Source organism: Gadus chalcogrammus, chromosome 12 (genome assembly GCF_026213295.1).
Source record: "Gadus chalcogrammus isolate NIFS_2021 chromosome 12, NIFS_Gcha_1.0, whole genome shotgun sequence".
NCBI classification, from domain to species: domain Eukaryota; kingdom Metazoa; phylum Chordata; class Actinopteri; order Gadiformes; family Gadidae; genus Gadus; species Gadus chalcogrammus.
The window spans coordinates 23,206,393-23,221,947 of NC_079423.1; the positions used below are offsets into that span (position 1 = coordinate 23,206,393).

General features: G+C 42.5%; 1 protein-coding gene across 3 annotated transcripts in view; it reads right to left on the reverse strand.

Moving 5' to 3' along the window:
- Positions 1 to 2,726: 2,726 nt before the first annotated feature.
- Positions 2,727 to 15,555, reverse strand: part of LOC130393568 (uncharacterized) — a 73,097-nt gene continuing 60,268 nt past the window's right edge. For 2 of the 3 annotated variants that reach the window (XM_056604252.1, XM_056604254.1), the window contains one exon: positions 2,727 to 6,022. In XM_056604252.1, coding sequence (XP_056460227.1) covers positions 3,039 to 4,544 — 1,506 coding nt within the window. In that variant the 5' untranslated portion in view covers positions 4,545 to 6,022 and the 3' untranslated portion in view covers positions 2,727 to 3,038. Of the gene's footprint in view, positions 6,023 to 12,069; positions 13,354 to 15,555 lie in introns of those variants that run through there. The other variant, XM_056604253.1, reaches the window with a different exon arrangement.

Here is a 15,555-nt window from a genome sequence, read left to right on the forward strand (position 1 = left end):
GGAGGAAATCAGTAAACAATAATAAATATGGATTCAACAAATAAAAGGCGTCAAAGAGCCAATACGATGTGTTTTACGCATAAGCGTAATCTGCGTAATCACAAATACTTTAACTGTGCTCCCGGTTGTGGATTGAGGTAGGGTGTCTAGAGACACCCAACTGGTACATCTCAAAAAGCTGCCTCAGACCGCTCACCATTAAAATGCGCGAATCATGGGTAGCTGAAGATCCAGCCCACTTTGCAACAACATCCAGTAGGCTATGTTAAAATTTGCATCAAAAACAACCTGCGTGTTGATGGAATGCACTTTCTTCCTATTGACGAACACGTCCTCGTCTTTTGATGGCGCAATTATTTTTATGTGCGTCCCGTCAATAGCACCGACCAAACCGGGCATACCTGCAATTGCCATGAAGTTGGCTTTGATCCCGTGTAATTGTTGAATGTCCAAAGGAAAGTTTATGGCACGGCTGAGGCTGACTGATGGTTGCGATATTTTTTAATAGTCGGCATTGCAAAGTTGCATTTCCCCTGTTGCTAAATAACGTAGTGTGGCCAAACATTCTATTTCGGGACTAATCTGATTATTACTGTTAGTCTGGGATGTTATTGCATCGCGCACTAACTCCACACCAAGTTTAATACCCTAACATTTCGTCTCGCAGGCATTTTACGATTCTTTGTGAATAGGTCTTACTGAGTTAGGAGTCCTCTTGAGGACTTTTAAGCTCTCCTAGACTTAGGTGCTACTTTGAGGCCTAAAATACTTTGTGAATTGCTCTTAGTGATGTCGAGTGTTGGACACCGCACGCGCGGTGATTTATGGGAACGATCGCGTACGACACACACACACCGCTCCGCGGGGGGTGTTTTGTGTGTGTGTGTGTGTGAGTCTGGGTGTCGCACGTACGCTCCCCGGGACCAACCTAGGTCGAGACCCACTTGTCTCCGTGAATCGTTGGTTTCACGGAGGCGCTCGGTCCGGCTCGGCTCAGTCTTACCCAGGTCACTCTGTTAAGTCCCTTCACAACAGTTTTTACTTTAATACGAATTCAGACCCGTCCGTTTAGCGGGACCAAAGTCTCTCGAAACAATAATAGTTAATACGAAATGATGATGTATCTTTTTTGCCTTGTCACCCCCTATACACGTCAGTCACAATCAACCATTGCCTGTACAATGCGCCACTCACCGTGAGGGGATCAGCTGGGAGAGCGCGTGTCGTTCTGCTTTGCCTGTGTCGAGGAGTCGACAGGGAAAAGGACTCGAACGATTGAGTTAACCTACTACAAATGTAGTCAGGTAGATTTATTTTTAGGTCCAATAAACAAAATCACTTTTACAACTGAGTATAGATTTGAAAAGAAAAGACAGTAAAAAGAAGAAGAAAATAGATGAAAAATGGCCTATTTAAAGTACCAACGTCCTCTTGGGTGGAGCCAAGGTTGGATTTCTAAGTCTAGGTACCAAACGTTCTCTCGGGTGGAGCCAAGGTTGGATTTCTAAGTCTAAGTACCAAGCGTTCTCTCGGGTGGAGCCAAGGTTGGATTTCTAAGTCTAAGTACCAAGCGTCCTCTCGGGTGGAGCCAAGGTTGGGTTTCTAAGTCTAGGTTTTAACGTTGACGCAACTCTCGTGCCTCAGTGCACCGCATGACCCCGAGAGTTGCCTTTGTTGAGTTAATCATGCTTAAGACTAAGTTAGTGCTAAAGAAGTTTCCTATTTAAAGTATATAGCTTCCTCTCAAGAGGCCCTTGAGGTTGGAAGTACCAACGTCCTCTTGGGTGGAGCCAAGGTTGGGTTTCTAAGTCTAAGTACCAAGCGTCCTCTCGGGTGGAGCCGAGGTTGGGTTTCTAAGTCTAAGTACCAAGCGTCCTCTCGGGTGGAGCCGAGGTTGGATTTCTAAATCTAAACTAAAAAGAAAACAGAGTCTGAACCGAGCGCTACGGTGTCAGAGTCCCTAAGATAAAAATCTATTGCTCTGAAGGCCGCTGTTTTTTGGAAGCAGAAGAGCAAGAGCAGGGCAGAGAACACACGGCACCACACCAGCAGCAGAAGAACCAAAAAGACTGAGGACCAACGAACTAACTGAGCTTTCTCTGCCGATTTCCCTGTTTTACTCTCCTGATAACAAAAGATCCTTTGACAAACGTCCCCGAGTTTCCCTTATTTTGCCCGAGGGGCAACACAAGGAGCTTGAAGTTGTGTTCATACATCATGGGGTCTAAAGGGACACATGTTCTTTGTATTCCTCCAATGTTTCTCCACAAGGAGACATGTTTAAGCATTCAATTTACTACATAAAAGTGTATATAATGTAACCAGTTAGCCCTATGGTAAGACATTTTAAGGCACATAATTTTAACACATAAGAAAATCTAAAGTAAGCAATTTACTTTCACACAAGCAGTTATAAAGAAACCAATTTTCTTTATCCTAAAATAAATGTAAACATTGAAGAAGTTATAAGGTAATCAATTTACCTTATCATAAAATATACGTAAGCATTAAAGAAGTTATAAGGTAATCAATTTACCTTATCATAAAATATACGTAAGCATTAAAGAAGTTATAAGGTAATCAATTTACCTTATCATAAAACATATGTAAGCATCAAAGAAGTTATAAGGTAATCAATTTACCTTATCATAAAACATATGCAAGCATTAAAGAAGTTATAAGGTAATCAATTTACCTTATCATAAAACATATTTGATACACAATAAGTTATAAAGCAATCAATTTACTTTATCATAAGAGGTATATAAGAAGTTATAAAGAAACCAATTTTCTTTATCATAAGATATGAGATACACAATATATATGGTGACTTTGTTGAAAGCATGGTGTCACAGCATGATTCTGGAGTGATTCTGGAACGGCTAGGTGCACCAATATAGTGAGTCCTATCGGGACACACGTCATCCTCCCATGCACCTATGCCGTATCAGTTTATGTGCATATGTGTACTTGTGTATGCGTGAGTGTATGTGTACTAGTGTGTGGGTGTTGTCATTGTGGGGGCCCAAGTTCTCTGTTTATGTGCGCCAAGGCCTGGGGGGTCCAACTTCATCCGAAGTCGGAGCCCAATCCCAGATGGAAGGGGGTTGGGGTTGTTCCAAGTAGATGATGTGTCGTCCATTGCCGCCTTCCAGGATACAGAATCTCTTCCTTGTGGGGAGATGAAAAAACAGCTTCCGGGACAGGTGTATAATGCTCGGGTCAGAATACCTCCTGGTGTCCTCTGGTGAGGAGGCGACGAGAGTGGAGTACTGCATCAGGTGGTCAGCTTCTCTGATGGAGTTGAGGGGCCAGATGTGTTGGTAGACCTCATTTATCTGGGGCCATCCTCGGGGTCCCAGCCGGAGACCGCAAATGTGGTCGAAGGCCCACTCTGGGTTCTTTAAATTGTGGTTGTTCGTCCTGAACCACTTTCCCTCTTTGAACTGGAACAGCTGGTTTTTGCCTGCTCCTTGTTCTCGGAAAACCACCTCAGAGGGGGGGTGGGAGCCTTTCCCCCGAGTATGTTGGGAGTATTCTGGTCGTTGAGCAGGGAGAGACCTAGTGTGGCCCCGTACGAGGGCCCCAACGCCCATCAGGGGTGGAGACCGCATTGGAGTTGTGTCTCTTGGTGCCGCACGAGTCCTGAAGTTTGGTCCTCCTTGGGCATGAGTGTTAGATGCAGGAGAGAGAAATCCATGGCTGCTCATCTCTCTAGGCTGTCTGAGTCTCGTCTGTGTGTCGCCCCGTCCCCTTGTTAGGTCATAAGGCTCCTTTCTTGAGCGGGGAGCTTGGGACACCCGGTTCAAGGACCGCCCATCTAGTCTGTGGCCCCTGGGGGTATTCGCCGGACATTGATAAATCATTACTTCTCTGGGTGCTAGCCCTTGGTTAGCTGGGGGATTCCTTTGGCTATAAACGGGAGAACAAAGTGAAGACAACACCCTGGCCCCCTTAGTTTTACTATCTACTACTATTTTGTCTCCTGGGTCGCATCGATATCTAGCATATGGGTTTCTATCTAGATTTCCCCAGTGACCACCCTCCTCGCCTGGAGAATGACAGTCATTGTCGCTAGGCGAGGAGCTTCCAGTCTCTAAGTTAAACGTTACCCTCCTTTCGGTTGAAGAGGCTTCCGTAATCTCTCCGTCTGGGTTATCCTGTTCCCCCGGAGGCAACTCTCTATTGTCCCCAGTGAGGTCGCCTATTCCTTGAATAAACGATTCTAAGAAAAAGGGGTCTGAGGTGTCCGCATCAGGGTTAATTTGAATTGGGTTGTTATGGTGATCTTCCATCACCTGGTCAATTACTTCTTGCATTTCTACCGCTAACGTGCTTCCTATATATCCCACGTCACGTGGGGTGTCATCCGAGATTTTTAAGGGAGTTTTGGATTTCTTATTTCGGGTTGGATAGCTTGGTCCACCTAATGTGGGCCATTCTTCGAAAGAATAAGTGATTACAACGTTGGACATGCTTTCTACTATACCAGCCACCTCCGTGTCTGCCGTAGCTCTAGCTGGTCCGCTATTGTTTTCAGTCATTCCTCCGGTCTCCGGTTTGGGGGTTTCCGGAGCTCCATCTGGCTGTATAGGCCGGGTTAAGCCAGTGATTAGTTAACAGTTTTTATTAGTATAGGAAAGGGGAAAGGAGTTTTTTGGTCAGAGTCCTCTTGACACTGACCCTAGATGTTAGTTATTCTTTACCCGTCCCGCCACATAATTAGTATAACAGATTACAGCCCATGCCGGATCTATTTCAACAACCGTGCTTAGTACACAGGCTGTGGTCATTATTGCTACCTGACTAGCTATTTTCTCACATTGTTTCCGTAGGCTGCCTTGGGAGTTTCTATTGAGCTGGTCTAAGTACGTGAGGTAGATAATAACCAGGCTTACAGCCACTCCTAGATTAATGAGTGTCTTGTTCTCCCCTCCTAAATATTCTATAGCATGTCCTAGTACGGAGACAACATACATGAGAAAATTCACACAAGTCCATCCTCTTAGCTTGACTGGTAGGTACATTTGATATAGGAATATAATATTGTAGGATGGAATGATTGTTCCAGTATAATAAAAAGCTGCATAGGCCTTAAGTAGGTATAGCAATGCTAATGCTCCTCCCATTAACCTTCCTTCTTTTAAGAGGTGGAAGCAGGCCATGATAGAGTACATAACTATAGCAAACATGTCTCTATAGAATATGGTTCGAAATATTACCTGGGTTAAGCCAGTGATCTCGGACTCTCCCGGGGTGCAATTGTTTGCTCCCTCCATTGGTGTCGAGGTTATATTGCTTGCCATATTCTATCAGGATTTCCGGGCTGCTCAAGTTTTGCTTCTGTCTGGGCTCGATGTGGAGTGAAGGTAGAATCTGTAGGACTTGGCTGCAGCTTGATTCTTGTCTCTTGTGAGTCTATATGTGTTGGTCTGTTTGTTAAGATAAAATCATGTGGTATAGGCCGGCCTACTTCACGCATTACTCTCCTCCTGCTTCTTTACATTGGACGATTGTTTGCTACAAAAATTTCTTACGAGTTGCCCAAGGCCTATTTTGATCATATAGTATATGACCCCTAAGCATAAAAGGCCCAGCAAGACATAACCACACCATATCAGTAGAGTCTTTATTAACGGCCAAATCCATCCTCCTATGGTGTATATTATGCTTTGTGTGACGTCACCTGCTGATGTCAGGGCAGCTCCACCAATGTGGAGCTGCAGTGACCCCCAGCAGGTTCATGTGGTTCCTCTTGGGGAACCTTTTGCTCCGTGTACATAGCCGTTAACAACCTCTGGGTCTTGCAGGTTGGCTACATCCTTGCTGTATTTTTTTTTTAATCTTTCTTCAACCCTGTCCATACAGGGAGAAAACATTTGGTATTGCACTTCACACATGTTCCTGGTGTCACATGTGTACCTGTTGAAGTTTAGTTCTCTAAACTCTGAATGTGGCCCTCATAAAGGGGGTTCTCTGACCACTTGGTGGTGGTGCCGTGTGATCCGCCCGCCCCTGCCATCTGAAAAACAGGGTTTAGGAGTGTCCAAGAGTTATTGTTTTGCGATCCGCTTTTAACAAAAAAATGTGGAACTAGTTCCCAACATCCTCCCATTAAAGCGGGAGCGAAATTGATAGGCTCCTCCCAGTCCCCCCGGGTTTACAGCAGAGAAGGGGGCGGCAAGGCAGACACATTATGTTCGCATATAAAACATTTTTCCAGATAAATAGATTTTTATGACCGCAAGTCATTTCTTCAATTGCTAATTTTATACATCCGACGTCCAAAAATTCACTCCGTAGTATCACCGCAATTTCATTCAATACTCCATTTTTACATTCATTATTAGTATTATCAATCTTCGCTGCTATTTTATTCATACAGGTTTTTTCATTAATACACGGGTATTTGTCAGGGTTTATATCCCCACACCTGTATCCTGGCACTCCCTGCCTCCTTCCTCTCGGTGGGTTATACATTTCGTATTCCCCTTCTCCTTCACTCTCTTCTTCATACCTCTCTTCTTCTAAGAAAGGTGGTTGTGGTCTTTGTCTGCCCGTTGACCTTGATTGTTCCTTGGCGGAATTTTGATTCCGGGTAGGGGGTTCCTCCTTTTGTGCCTTCAGGGATCTGTGGGACCCTTCTTGGTGTTTATGAGATGGGAGTGTGTGACTTTCTTCCCTTTGTTGCCGGCGGGGTTCGGGATACCGATAGTCTGGTACCGGGTATAGGTCATGAGTCCTCTGCACTTGACTATGCATGGGGTCTCCTCCACGGTTAGGGTTGATCAGTCCCCTAACTGGGATTGGCCTTACCAATATTGGAGCCGGATTTAGATCTGGGGTGGCCATGTCCATTGGTGCTGGATGTTGTACCGGAGCATGGTCCCGTTCCGCGTTGACCCAGAATGCCGGATGGTGTGGCCCCACCAGTTCCGAACCCCCATAGTTATATGCGGGGGGCCTGTATTGGTCAAAACCCTGGGTCCCCTGGGCCGGTGGAGCCCCCGGTCGTGTTGGCTCTCCTCTTTGTGGTCCGTAGATTAATTCGGCTTGGGGGGTCCCTTTATTCCAGGGTTGGTCGAGAGTTACTCGATCTGTCAATTGTTCCGTCAATTCTTCATACTCTTCTACCGAGTGGGTCACCAAAGTGAAGCGAATGGTGGGGTTTTCCCAGATCAGTCTATGGAAGGCCAAGGTAAACGCATGTGTTTCATATTGGAAACCACCACCTCCAAACACTGGCAGGACAATCCTGATTGGGGGGGGTCTCCCATATCGAGTACCGTCTGTATTCCTAGGTTCATCACTTCCTCTAGCACCACCTGTTGGTCTTTGACCGTCTGGTGCCCCTGCCTGGGGAGGTAGCAGCAATGCACTATTCCCACCAGTCCATGCTCCTTGTTTGTTTGTAGGTGGGCTGATGGGGTGTGGAATGGTAGCCGGTTATTTAGCCTTTGATCCTGAGTAAATCTATCCGTTAGCGTGGGGAATCTATCCCTCAGTGCTCGAGCGGCACCCGAATCATGAGCTAGATTTGGATTGGTGGGATTCAACATGTAAACCTTTTCTCCTGGTCCTCGGGGCAGAGGACAGCTCCACAGGTCGCCCTGGTATATGGTCACCTGTCCCTCCTGCCATGGTCCTCTTATGAAATCTGAGGGCGCCCATGGCTCTGGTACCACGGACCCAGGTATCTCTATCACCTGGGAGTTTCTTCGAGGAGGGACCGGGGAAAGGGCGTGTGGCGTTAGTGCTCTCCATGGTCCTCCATGTCCAGGTCCTCCCTGAGGCTCATCATATCTTTCCGAGATCTCCCCGTCCTCCAGGGTATCTATCTCGACATCTCGCTCCCCTATCTCAGAGGCAGCCGTTCTGCTCATGTTTTATTTTTATTTATTTTATTTTTAATATCGCAACTTTTAGGGGGAATTTTTACTTTTAACACAGGTTACTCCTTTTTTTAACCTAATCTATATTTAGGTGGGATTTTGTTTTCAGATAAGATAACTTATTTTACTATCTCTTATTGAAACTTCTAAGTGGACTTTTATTTATTTAACTCAGGTTGCCTCTTTATTAATGGACTTTTATCTTTGACTAGAATTACTCTCTTATCAAACTAACTATACTTATTCTTACTTACGCTCCGGGGGTTAACCCGTTTTAACAGGTGGAATATTATTTCTTATCACAAATCAAATTACTCCATGACGAGAAATAACTCCGTTGACAACCTGCTTTATCTAACTAGGGAAGGGGCAAACCTTTTATTACCAGGTGGAAATTAGTCATACGCAAGAATGCATCCTCAAGAGACCTATACAACTAGGTAGGATGTCACCCTCATCAGATACAACTCCTTTAGCCACCTGCTTCAATACTTTAGGGGGCCAACCCTTTCATTACAAGGTAGAATGTTATTTCTTATCACAAATCAAATTACTCCATGAAAAAAATAAATCCTTTAGCAACCTTTTTATTAATAGGGGGAGGGGTAACCTTTTATCACCAGGTGGAAATTAGCCATACGCAAGAATGCCTCCTCAAGAGACCTATACAACTAGGTAGGATGTCATCCTCATCAGATATAACTCTTTTAGCCACCTGCACTATTTACTATAAGGGGGGGGAAGAGAGGGGAAAAACGTTTTTCCTAGGACAAAGCTTTTATCACGAACCAAATTACTGCATGACAAAATAACTCCAGTAATAACCTTCATAAACAAGGGGAGGGGAGACCCCCTTGGCCAGGTGGAAAATCAGCTCTGTTAAGAATAACTCCGTTGCCAGACCTATATAACTAGGTGGAATGTTACCCTCAACAAATTAAACTCCCTCGTCCACCTGTTCTATTTACTATGAAGGGGGGGGGGGAAAGACCCTCTCTACCAGGTGGAAAATTAGCTTTTATTAAGAACAAACCTCAACAAATGACTTCTCCGCCTACCTGCTTTAATCCACAAAAAGAGGGGGGGGGGGGGAGGGGGGGCTAGAACCCTTTCTAGCAGGTGGAAATTTAGCTCATAATTTATTTTGCCAACCTGCGTTAATCCACAAAAGGGGGGGGGGGGGAACAAGGAAAAAACCCTCTGTAACAGGTGGGAAACGAGCTCTATTAAGAAATGACTCCGTTGCCAGACCTATATAACTAGGTGGAACATCACTCTCAACAAATATGCTGGATGCACTCCTTTTAGCCACCTGCCGTATTCACCATAAAGGGGGGGGAAAACCCTTTTTTTTTTTCACCAGGTGGAATATTATTTCTATGAAGTGTAACTCCGTTAGAGACCTGCGCGCTACGGTGGATTATTACCTTAGAAAGAAATAACTCTGTTAGAGACCTGCTTTAATATCTTTCAGGTGGCTAGCCTATTGTATCCGTAACGATTATTTAGGTGAGGCTGTCTGGTTTTTTCGGACCAGTCAGGCCTCCTAACATAATATAGCAGATTATTCAGGTAAGGCTGTCTGGTTTTTTCGGACCAGTCAGGCCTCCTAACATAATATAGCAGATTATTCAGGTAAGGCTGTCTGGTTTTTTCGGACCAGTCAGGCCTCCTAACATAATATAGTAGATTATTCAGGTAAGGCTGTCTGGTTTTTTCGGACCAGTCAGGCCTCCTAACATAATATAGAAGATTATTCAGGTAAGGCTGTCTGGTTTTTTCGGACCAGTCAGGCCTCCTAACATAATATAGCAGATTATTCAGGTAAGGCTGTCTGGTTTTTTCGGACCAGTCAGGCCTCCTAACATAATATAGAAGATTATTCAGGTAAGGCTGTCTGGTTTTTTCGGACCAGTCAGGCCTCCTAACATAATATAGCAGATTATTCAGGTAAGGCTGTCTGGTTTTTTCGGACCAGTCAGGCCTCCTAACATAATATAGAAGATTATTCAGGTAAGTCTGTCTGGTTTTTTCGGACCAGTCAGGCCTCCTAACATAATATAGCAGATTACCTGGCTTTTTAGACCAGTAGGCGCCGTTCTATTTTCGAAGACAAAAACGGCCTGGTTTTTTAGACCAGTAGGACCCGTTCAATTTCGAAGACCGAGACGGCCCTGGCTTTTTAGACCAGTAGGCGCCGTTCTATCTTCGAAGACAAAACGGTCTGGCTTTTTAGACCAGTAGAACCCGTTCAATTTCGAAGACAGAGACGGCCCTGGCTTTTTAGACCAGTAGGCTCCGATCAATTTTCTAAGACAAAAACGGCCTGGCTTTTTAGACCAGTCGGACCCGCTTAACTTGAAAATTAAATCGAATAAAAATAAAATTAAAGTGGAATGTTACTCTTAGCACAATTACCTATCTTATCAGACTATTTTATTTTTAGGTGAGATGGTACCTTTAATAAAATTATTTTATTTATATTTATTTTATTTTTTATTTTATTTTATGGGGCTAACTTAATTTATCCTTTAAGTCCATTTAGATAGGGCCGCCTGGTTCTCCTGACCAGTCGGGCCTCTGTTTAATTTTGAAGTCAAAACGGCCTGGCTTTTTAGACCGATCGGGCCAGTTTAACTTGAAAATTAAATCGAATAGAAATAAAATTAAGGTGTAACGTTACTCCTAGCACAATTACCTGTCTTATTAGACTACTTTATTTTTAGGTGAGATGGTACCTTTTAATTAAATTATTTTATTTATATTTTATTTTTTATTTTATTTTATGGGGCTAACTTAATTTATCCTTTAAATCTATTTAGATAGGGCTGCCTGGTTCTCCTGACCAGTCGGGCCTCTGTTTAATTTTGAAGTCAAAACGGCCTGGCTTTTTAGACCAGTCGGACCCGTTTAACTTGAAAATTAAATCGATTAGAAATAAAATTAAGGTGTAACGTTACTCCTAGCACAATTACCTGTCTTATTAGACTACTTTATTTTTAGGTGAGATGGTACCTTTAATAAAATTATTTTATTTATATTTTATTTTTTATTTTATTTTATGGGGCTAACTTAATTTATCCTTTAAATCTATTTAGATAGGGCTGCCTGGTTCTCCTGACCAGTCGGGCCTCTGTTTAATTTTGAAGTCAAAACGGCCTGGCTTTTTAGACCAGTCGGACCCGTTTAACTTGAAAATTAAATCGATTAGAAATAAAATTAAGGTGTAACGTTACTTTTAGCACAAATACCGATCTCATTAGACTACTTTATTTTGAGATGAGATGGTACCTTTAACCCCAATAATGTATTAGGCACGCTAACAAGCAGAAATAACCAAAACTTGATAATTGTAATATAATCAAAAACCATCGACCATTGCCAACCAATAATCAATAATTTCAACCAACCACAACAATCATAGCTATCAATGCCAATGAAAATCAATCAATTTTCTCACAATTCAAAACCAAGACTGCCTAGTCCGTTGTCTAGTCACAGCCTCACAAGACGCAAATATGGGGAAAAAACAACTATCAAGTTACAATCGCAACAGGATTACAATCATTGACCACTCACAAGCAATAATCAATAACCACAACAAATCACAATGCAACTATAGTTTATTAATATCAATGATCGAAAATTAAGACCAAGACTGGTCCGTGGATTAGTTACGGTCTTTTTTATTTTAGGTGTGCGATTCGTGCACTGGACTGCCTAGTCTCTTTGACTAGCTACAGCCCCACGTTGGGCGCCATGTCGAGTGTTGGACACCGCACGCGCGGTGATTTATGGGAACGATCGCGTACGACACACACACACCGCTCCGCGGGGGGTGTTTTGTGTGTGTGTGTGTGTGTGAGTCTGGGTGTCGCACGTACGCTCCCCGGGACCAACCTAGGTCGAGACCCACTTGTCTCCGTGAATCGTTGGTTTCACGGAGGCGCTCGGTCCGGCTCGGCTCAGTCTTAATCCGGTCCGACCCAGGTCACTCTGTTAAGTCCCTTCACAACAGTTTTTACTTTAATACGAATTCAGACCCGTCCGTTTAGCGGGACCAAAGTCTCTCGAAACAATAATAGTTAATACGAAATGATGATGTATCTTTTTTGCCTTGTCACCCCCTATACACGTCAGTCACAATCAACCATTGCCTGTACAATGCGCCACTCACCGTGAGGGGATCAGCTGGGAGAGCGCGTGTCGTTCTGCTTTGCCTGTGTCGAGGAGTCGACAGGGAAAAGGACTCGAACGATTGAGTTAACCTACTACAAATGTAGTCAGGTAGATTTATTTTTAGGTCCAATAAACAAAATCACTTTTACAACTGAGTATAGATTTGAAAAGAAAAGACAGTAAAAAGAAGAAGAAAATAGATGAAAAATGGCCTATTTAAAGTACCAACGTCCTCTTGGGTGGAGCCAAGGTTGGATTTCTAAGTCTAGGTACCAAACGTTCTCTCGGGTGGAGCCAAGGTTGGATTTCTAAGTCTAAGTACCAAGCGTTCTCTCGGGTGGAGCCAAGGTTGGATTTCTAAGTCTAAGTACCAAGCGTCCTCTCGGGTGGAGCCAAGGTTGGGTTTCTAAGTCTAGGTTTTAACGTTGACGCAACTCTCGTGCCTCAGTGCACCGCATGACCCCGAGAGTTGCCTTTGTTGAGTTAATCACGCTTAAGACTAAGTTAGTGCTAAAGAAGTTTCCTATTTAAAGTATATAGCTTCCTCTCAAGAGGCCCTTGAGGTTGGAAGTACCAACGTCCTCTTGGGTGGAGCCAAGGTTGGGTTTCTAAGTCTAAGTACCAAGCGTCCTCTCGGGTGGAGCCGAGGTTGGGTTTCTAAGTCTAAGTACCAAGCGTCCTCTCGGGTGGAGCCGAGGTTGGATTTCTAAATCTAAACTAAAAAGAAAACAGAGTCTGAACCGAGCGCTACGGTGTCAGAGTCCCTAAGATAAAAATCTATTGCTCTGAAGGCCGCTGTTTTTTGGAAGCAGAAGAGCAAGAGCAGGGCAGAGAACACACGGCACCACACCAGCAGCAGAAGAACCAAAAAGACCGAGGACCAACGAACTAACTGAGCTTTCTCTGCCGATTTCCCTGTTTTACTCTCCTGATAACAAAAGATCCTTTGACAAACGTCCCAGAGTTTCCCTTATTTTGCCCGAGGGGCAACACAAGGAGCTTGAAGTTGTGTTCATACATCATGGGGTCTAAAGGGACACATGTTCTTTGTATTCCTCCAATGTTTCTCCACAAGGAGACATGTTTAAGCATTCAATTTACTACATAAAAGTGTATATAATGTAACCAGTTAGCCCTATGGTAAGACATTTTAAGGCACATAATTTTAACACATAAGAAAATCTAAAGTAAGCAATTTACTTTCACACAAGCAGTTATAAAGAAACCAATTTTCTTTATCCTAAAATAAATGTAAGCATTGAAGAAGTTATAAGGTAATCAATTTACCTTATCATAAAATATACGTAAGCATTAAAGAAGTTATAAGGTAATCAATTTACCTTATCATAAAATATACGTAAGCATTAAAGAAGTTATAAGGTAATCAATTTACCTTATCATAAAAAATATGTAAGCATCAAAGAAGTTATAAGGTAATCAATTTACCTTATCATAAAACATATGCAAGCATTAAAGAAGTTATAAGGTAATCAATTTACCTTATCATAAAACATATTTGATACACAATAAGTTATAAAGCAATCAATTTACTTTATCATAAGAGGTATATAAGAAGTTATAAAGAAACCAATTTTCTTTATCATAAGATATGAGATACACAATATATATGGTGACTTTGTTGAAAGCATGGTGTCACAGCATGATTCTGGAGTGATTCTGGAACGGCTAGGTGCACCAATATAGTGAGTCCTATCGGGACACACGTCAGTGAAAAAAGTTAGGAGTCCTAAATTTAAGAGTGACACACCAATTATTTTTAGGAGCTACTCCTAAATTCGCCAGTTAGGACCTACTTTTAGCCCTAAGATCCTTTGTGAATACGGCCCCAGATCTTAGCATGTTTTCTCTTCTGAGTGACTGTATAACATTCCGCATTTGTAAGTACTTAAAGGGACACTGTGTAATATTTGAATTCATTTATTTCCTCAAATCAACGTATTCATTCATAAATAAGTCCTCGTTGGTGTAAAATAATCTCACTTATCCTCCTGAGCGAAGAATAATTAATATGTAGTTACATAGGACGGATAAGCTTCATGTAAGCTTCCACGTTCTTCCGGTCTATGAACTGCCGAGAGGGACAAAAAGCACTATGTGGTACAGGAAATGCAAACGCGTTTTCACTCTGAGCCAGCGTGAATGATGACTGAAATAATTCACTATCTTGCTCGAGGAATAATTACTCATACATCATTAGCTTACACTAATGATTCAATGCAGTTTGAAATTTGTTTGAACGAACTTCATCATCTCTCGAATGAATCGATGAGGTAGTATTGGATGTCATGAAACAGCTTCTTGGCACATACTGCCCACCGTAGTTTTTGAACAAGCGAGCACTATTAGTTTGAATGCAATATTCAATTGTACCACTAGATGGGAGTAATTTTTACACAGTGTCCCTTTAAAGAAATCTGTATTTGGAATGCCATATTCTATTCTTAACTCTATAAAGGATTTCAACTGCATATTTTTCTGTGAAACAAGTCCTTGAATTGCTTTATTCCCAACTGAGCCCATTTTTGTATATTAATCGAGGCTAGGTCTTTGTATAGATCTGGGTTACGATACATAGGAGAAAATGTGGAAGTATAATTGGTAATGCCATGTTCTTTTGAACTGTCCTTCCAAGATCGAAGTGTATTAACAATAGTGAAACAGTCACCTATGTCCTTTATTCTGGTAAATTGTTTTATAAATATGAGAGAGTCCAAAGGTAAAGGGTCGACTAATTTGGCTTCCATTTGAATCCATTGTGAGTCCTGTCTTCCCAGTGACCATGTCACTACATTTCGTAACTGAGCTGACCAAAAATAATATTGAAAATTGGGAAGACCGAGACCCCCCATGGACTCCGGCTTCATAAGAGTCAGTAGTTTTATCCTGTGCATCTTGTTGCACCAAATAAATTTAGAAATATGTCTATTTAAAGCATTCAAAAATTCTGTAGATAGGTAACACGGTAACATTTGAACAAGAAAATTCTATCTTGGAAGGACGTTCATTTTTATCACATGTACTCTTCCTAATAGGGATAGAGGAAGTGTGGACCATTTACACAGATCGTTTTTTATCTTTTCTATAAGGGGACAGTAATTTTCTTTATACAAGTTCTCCAGCTGCGGTGTAATGCTTATTCCCAAGTATTTAAACCCCTTCACAGTCGAGCATTATTTGTGTTGGCATCATGTGCAAGAGACAGGCGTTAGATTTGTTGAAATTTATTTTATATCCTGAGTATTTTCCAAATTGTTGAATTTCATTATATAAGTATGTTAACGACTGATCTGGTTCTTTTATGTATACAATTATATCATCTGCAAATAAGGATATTTTATGTTCCTCGTTATTGATTTTCAGTCCTTTAATATCACTATTGTCAGAGCAGATGGCCTACACCCAAACAGGTAAGGCTCAAAACTGTTGAGGGACAATCTTCTCTTCTCGCTTTACGCACAGGCCA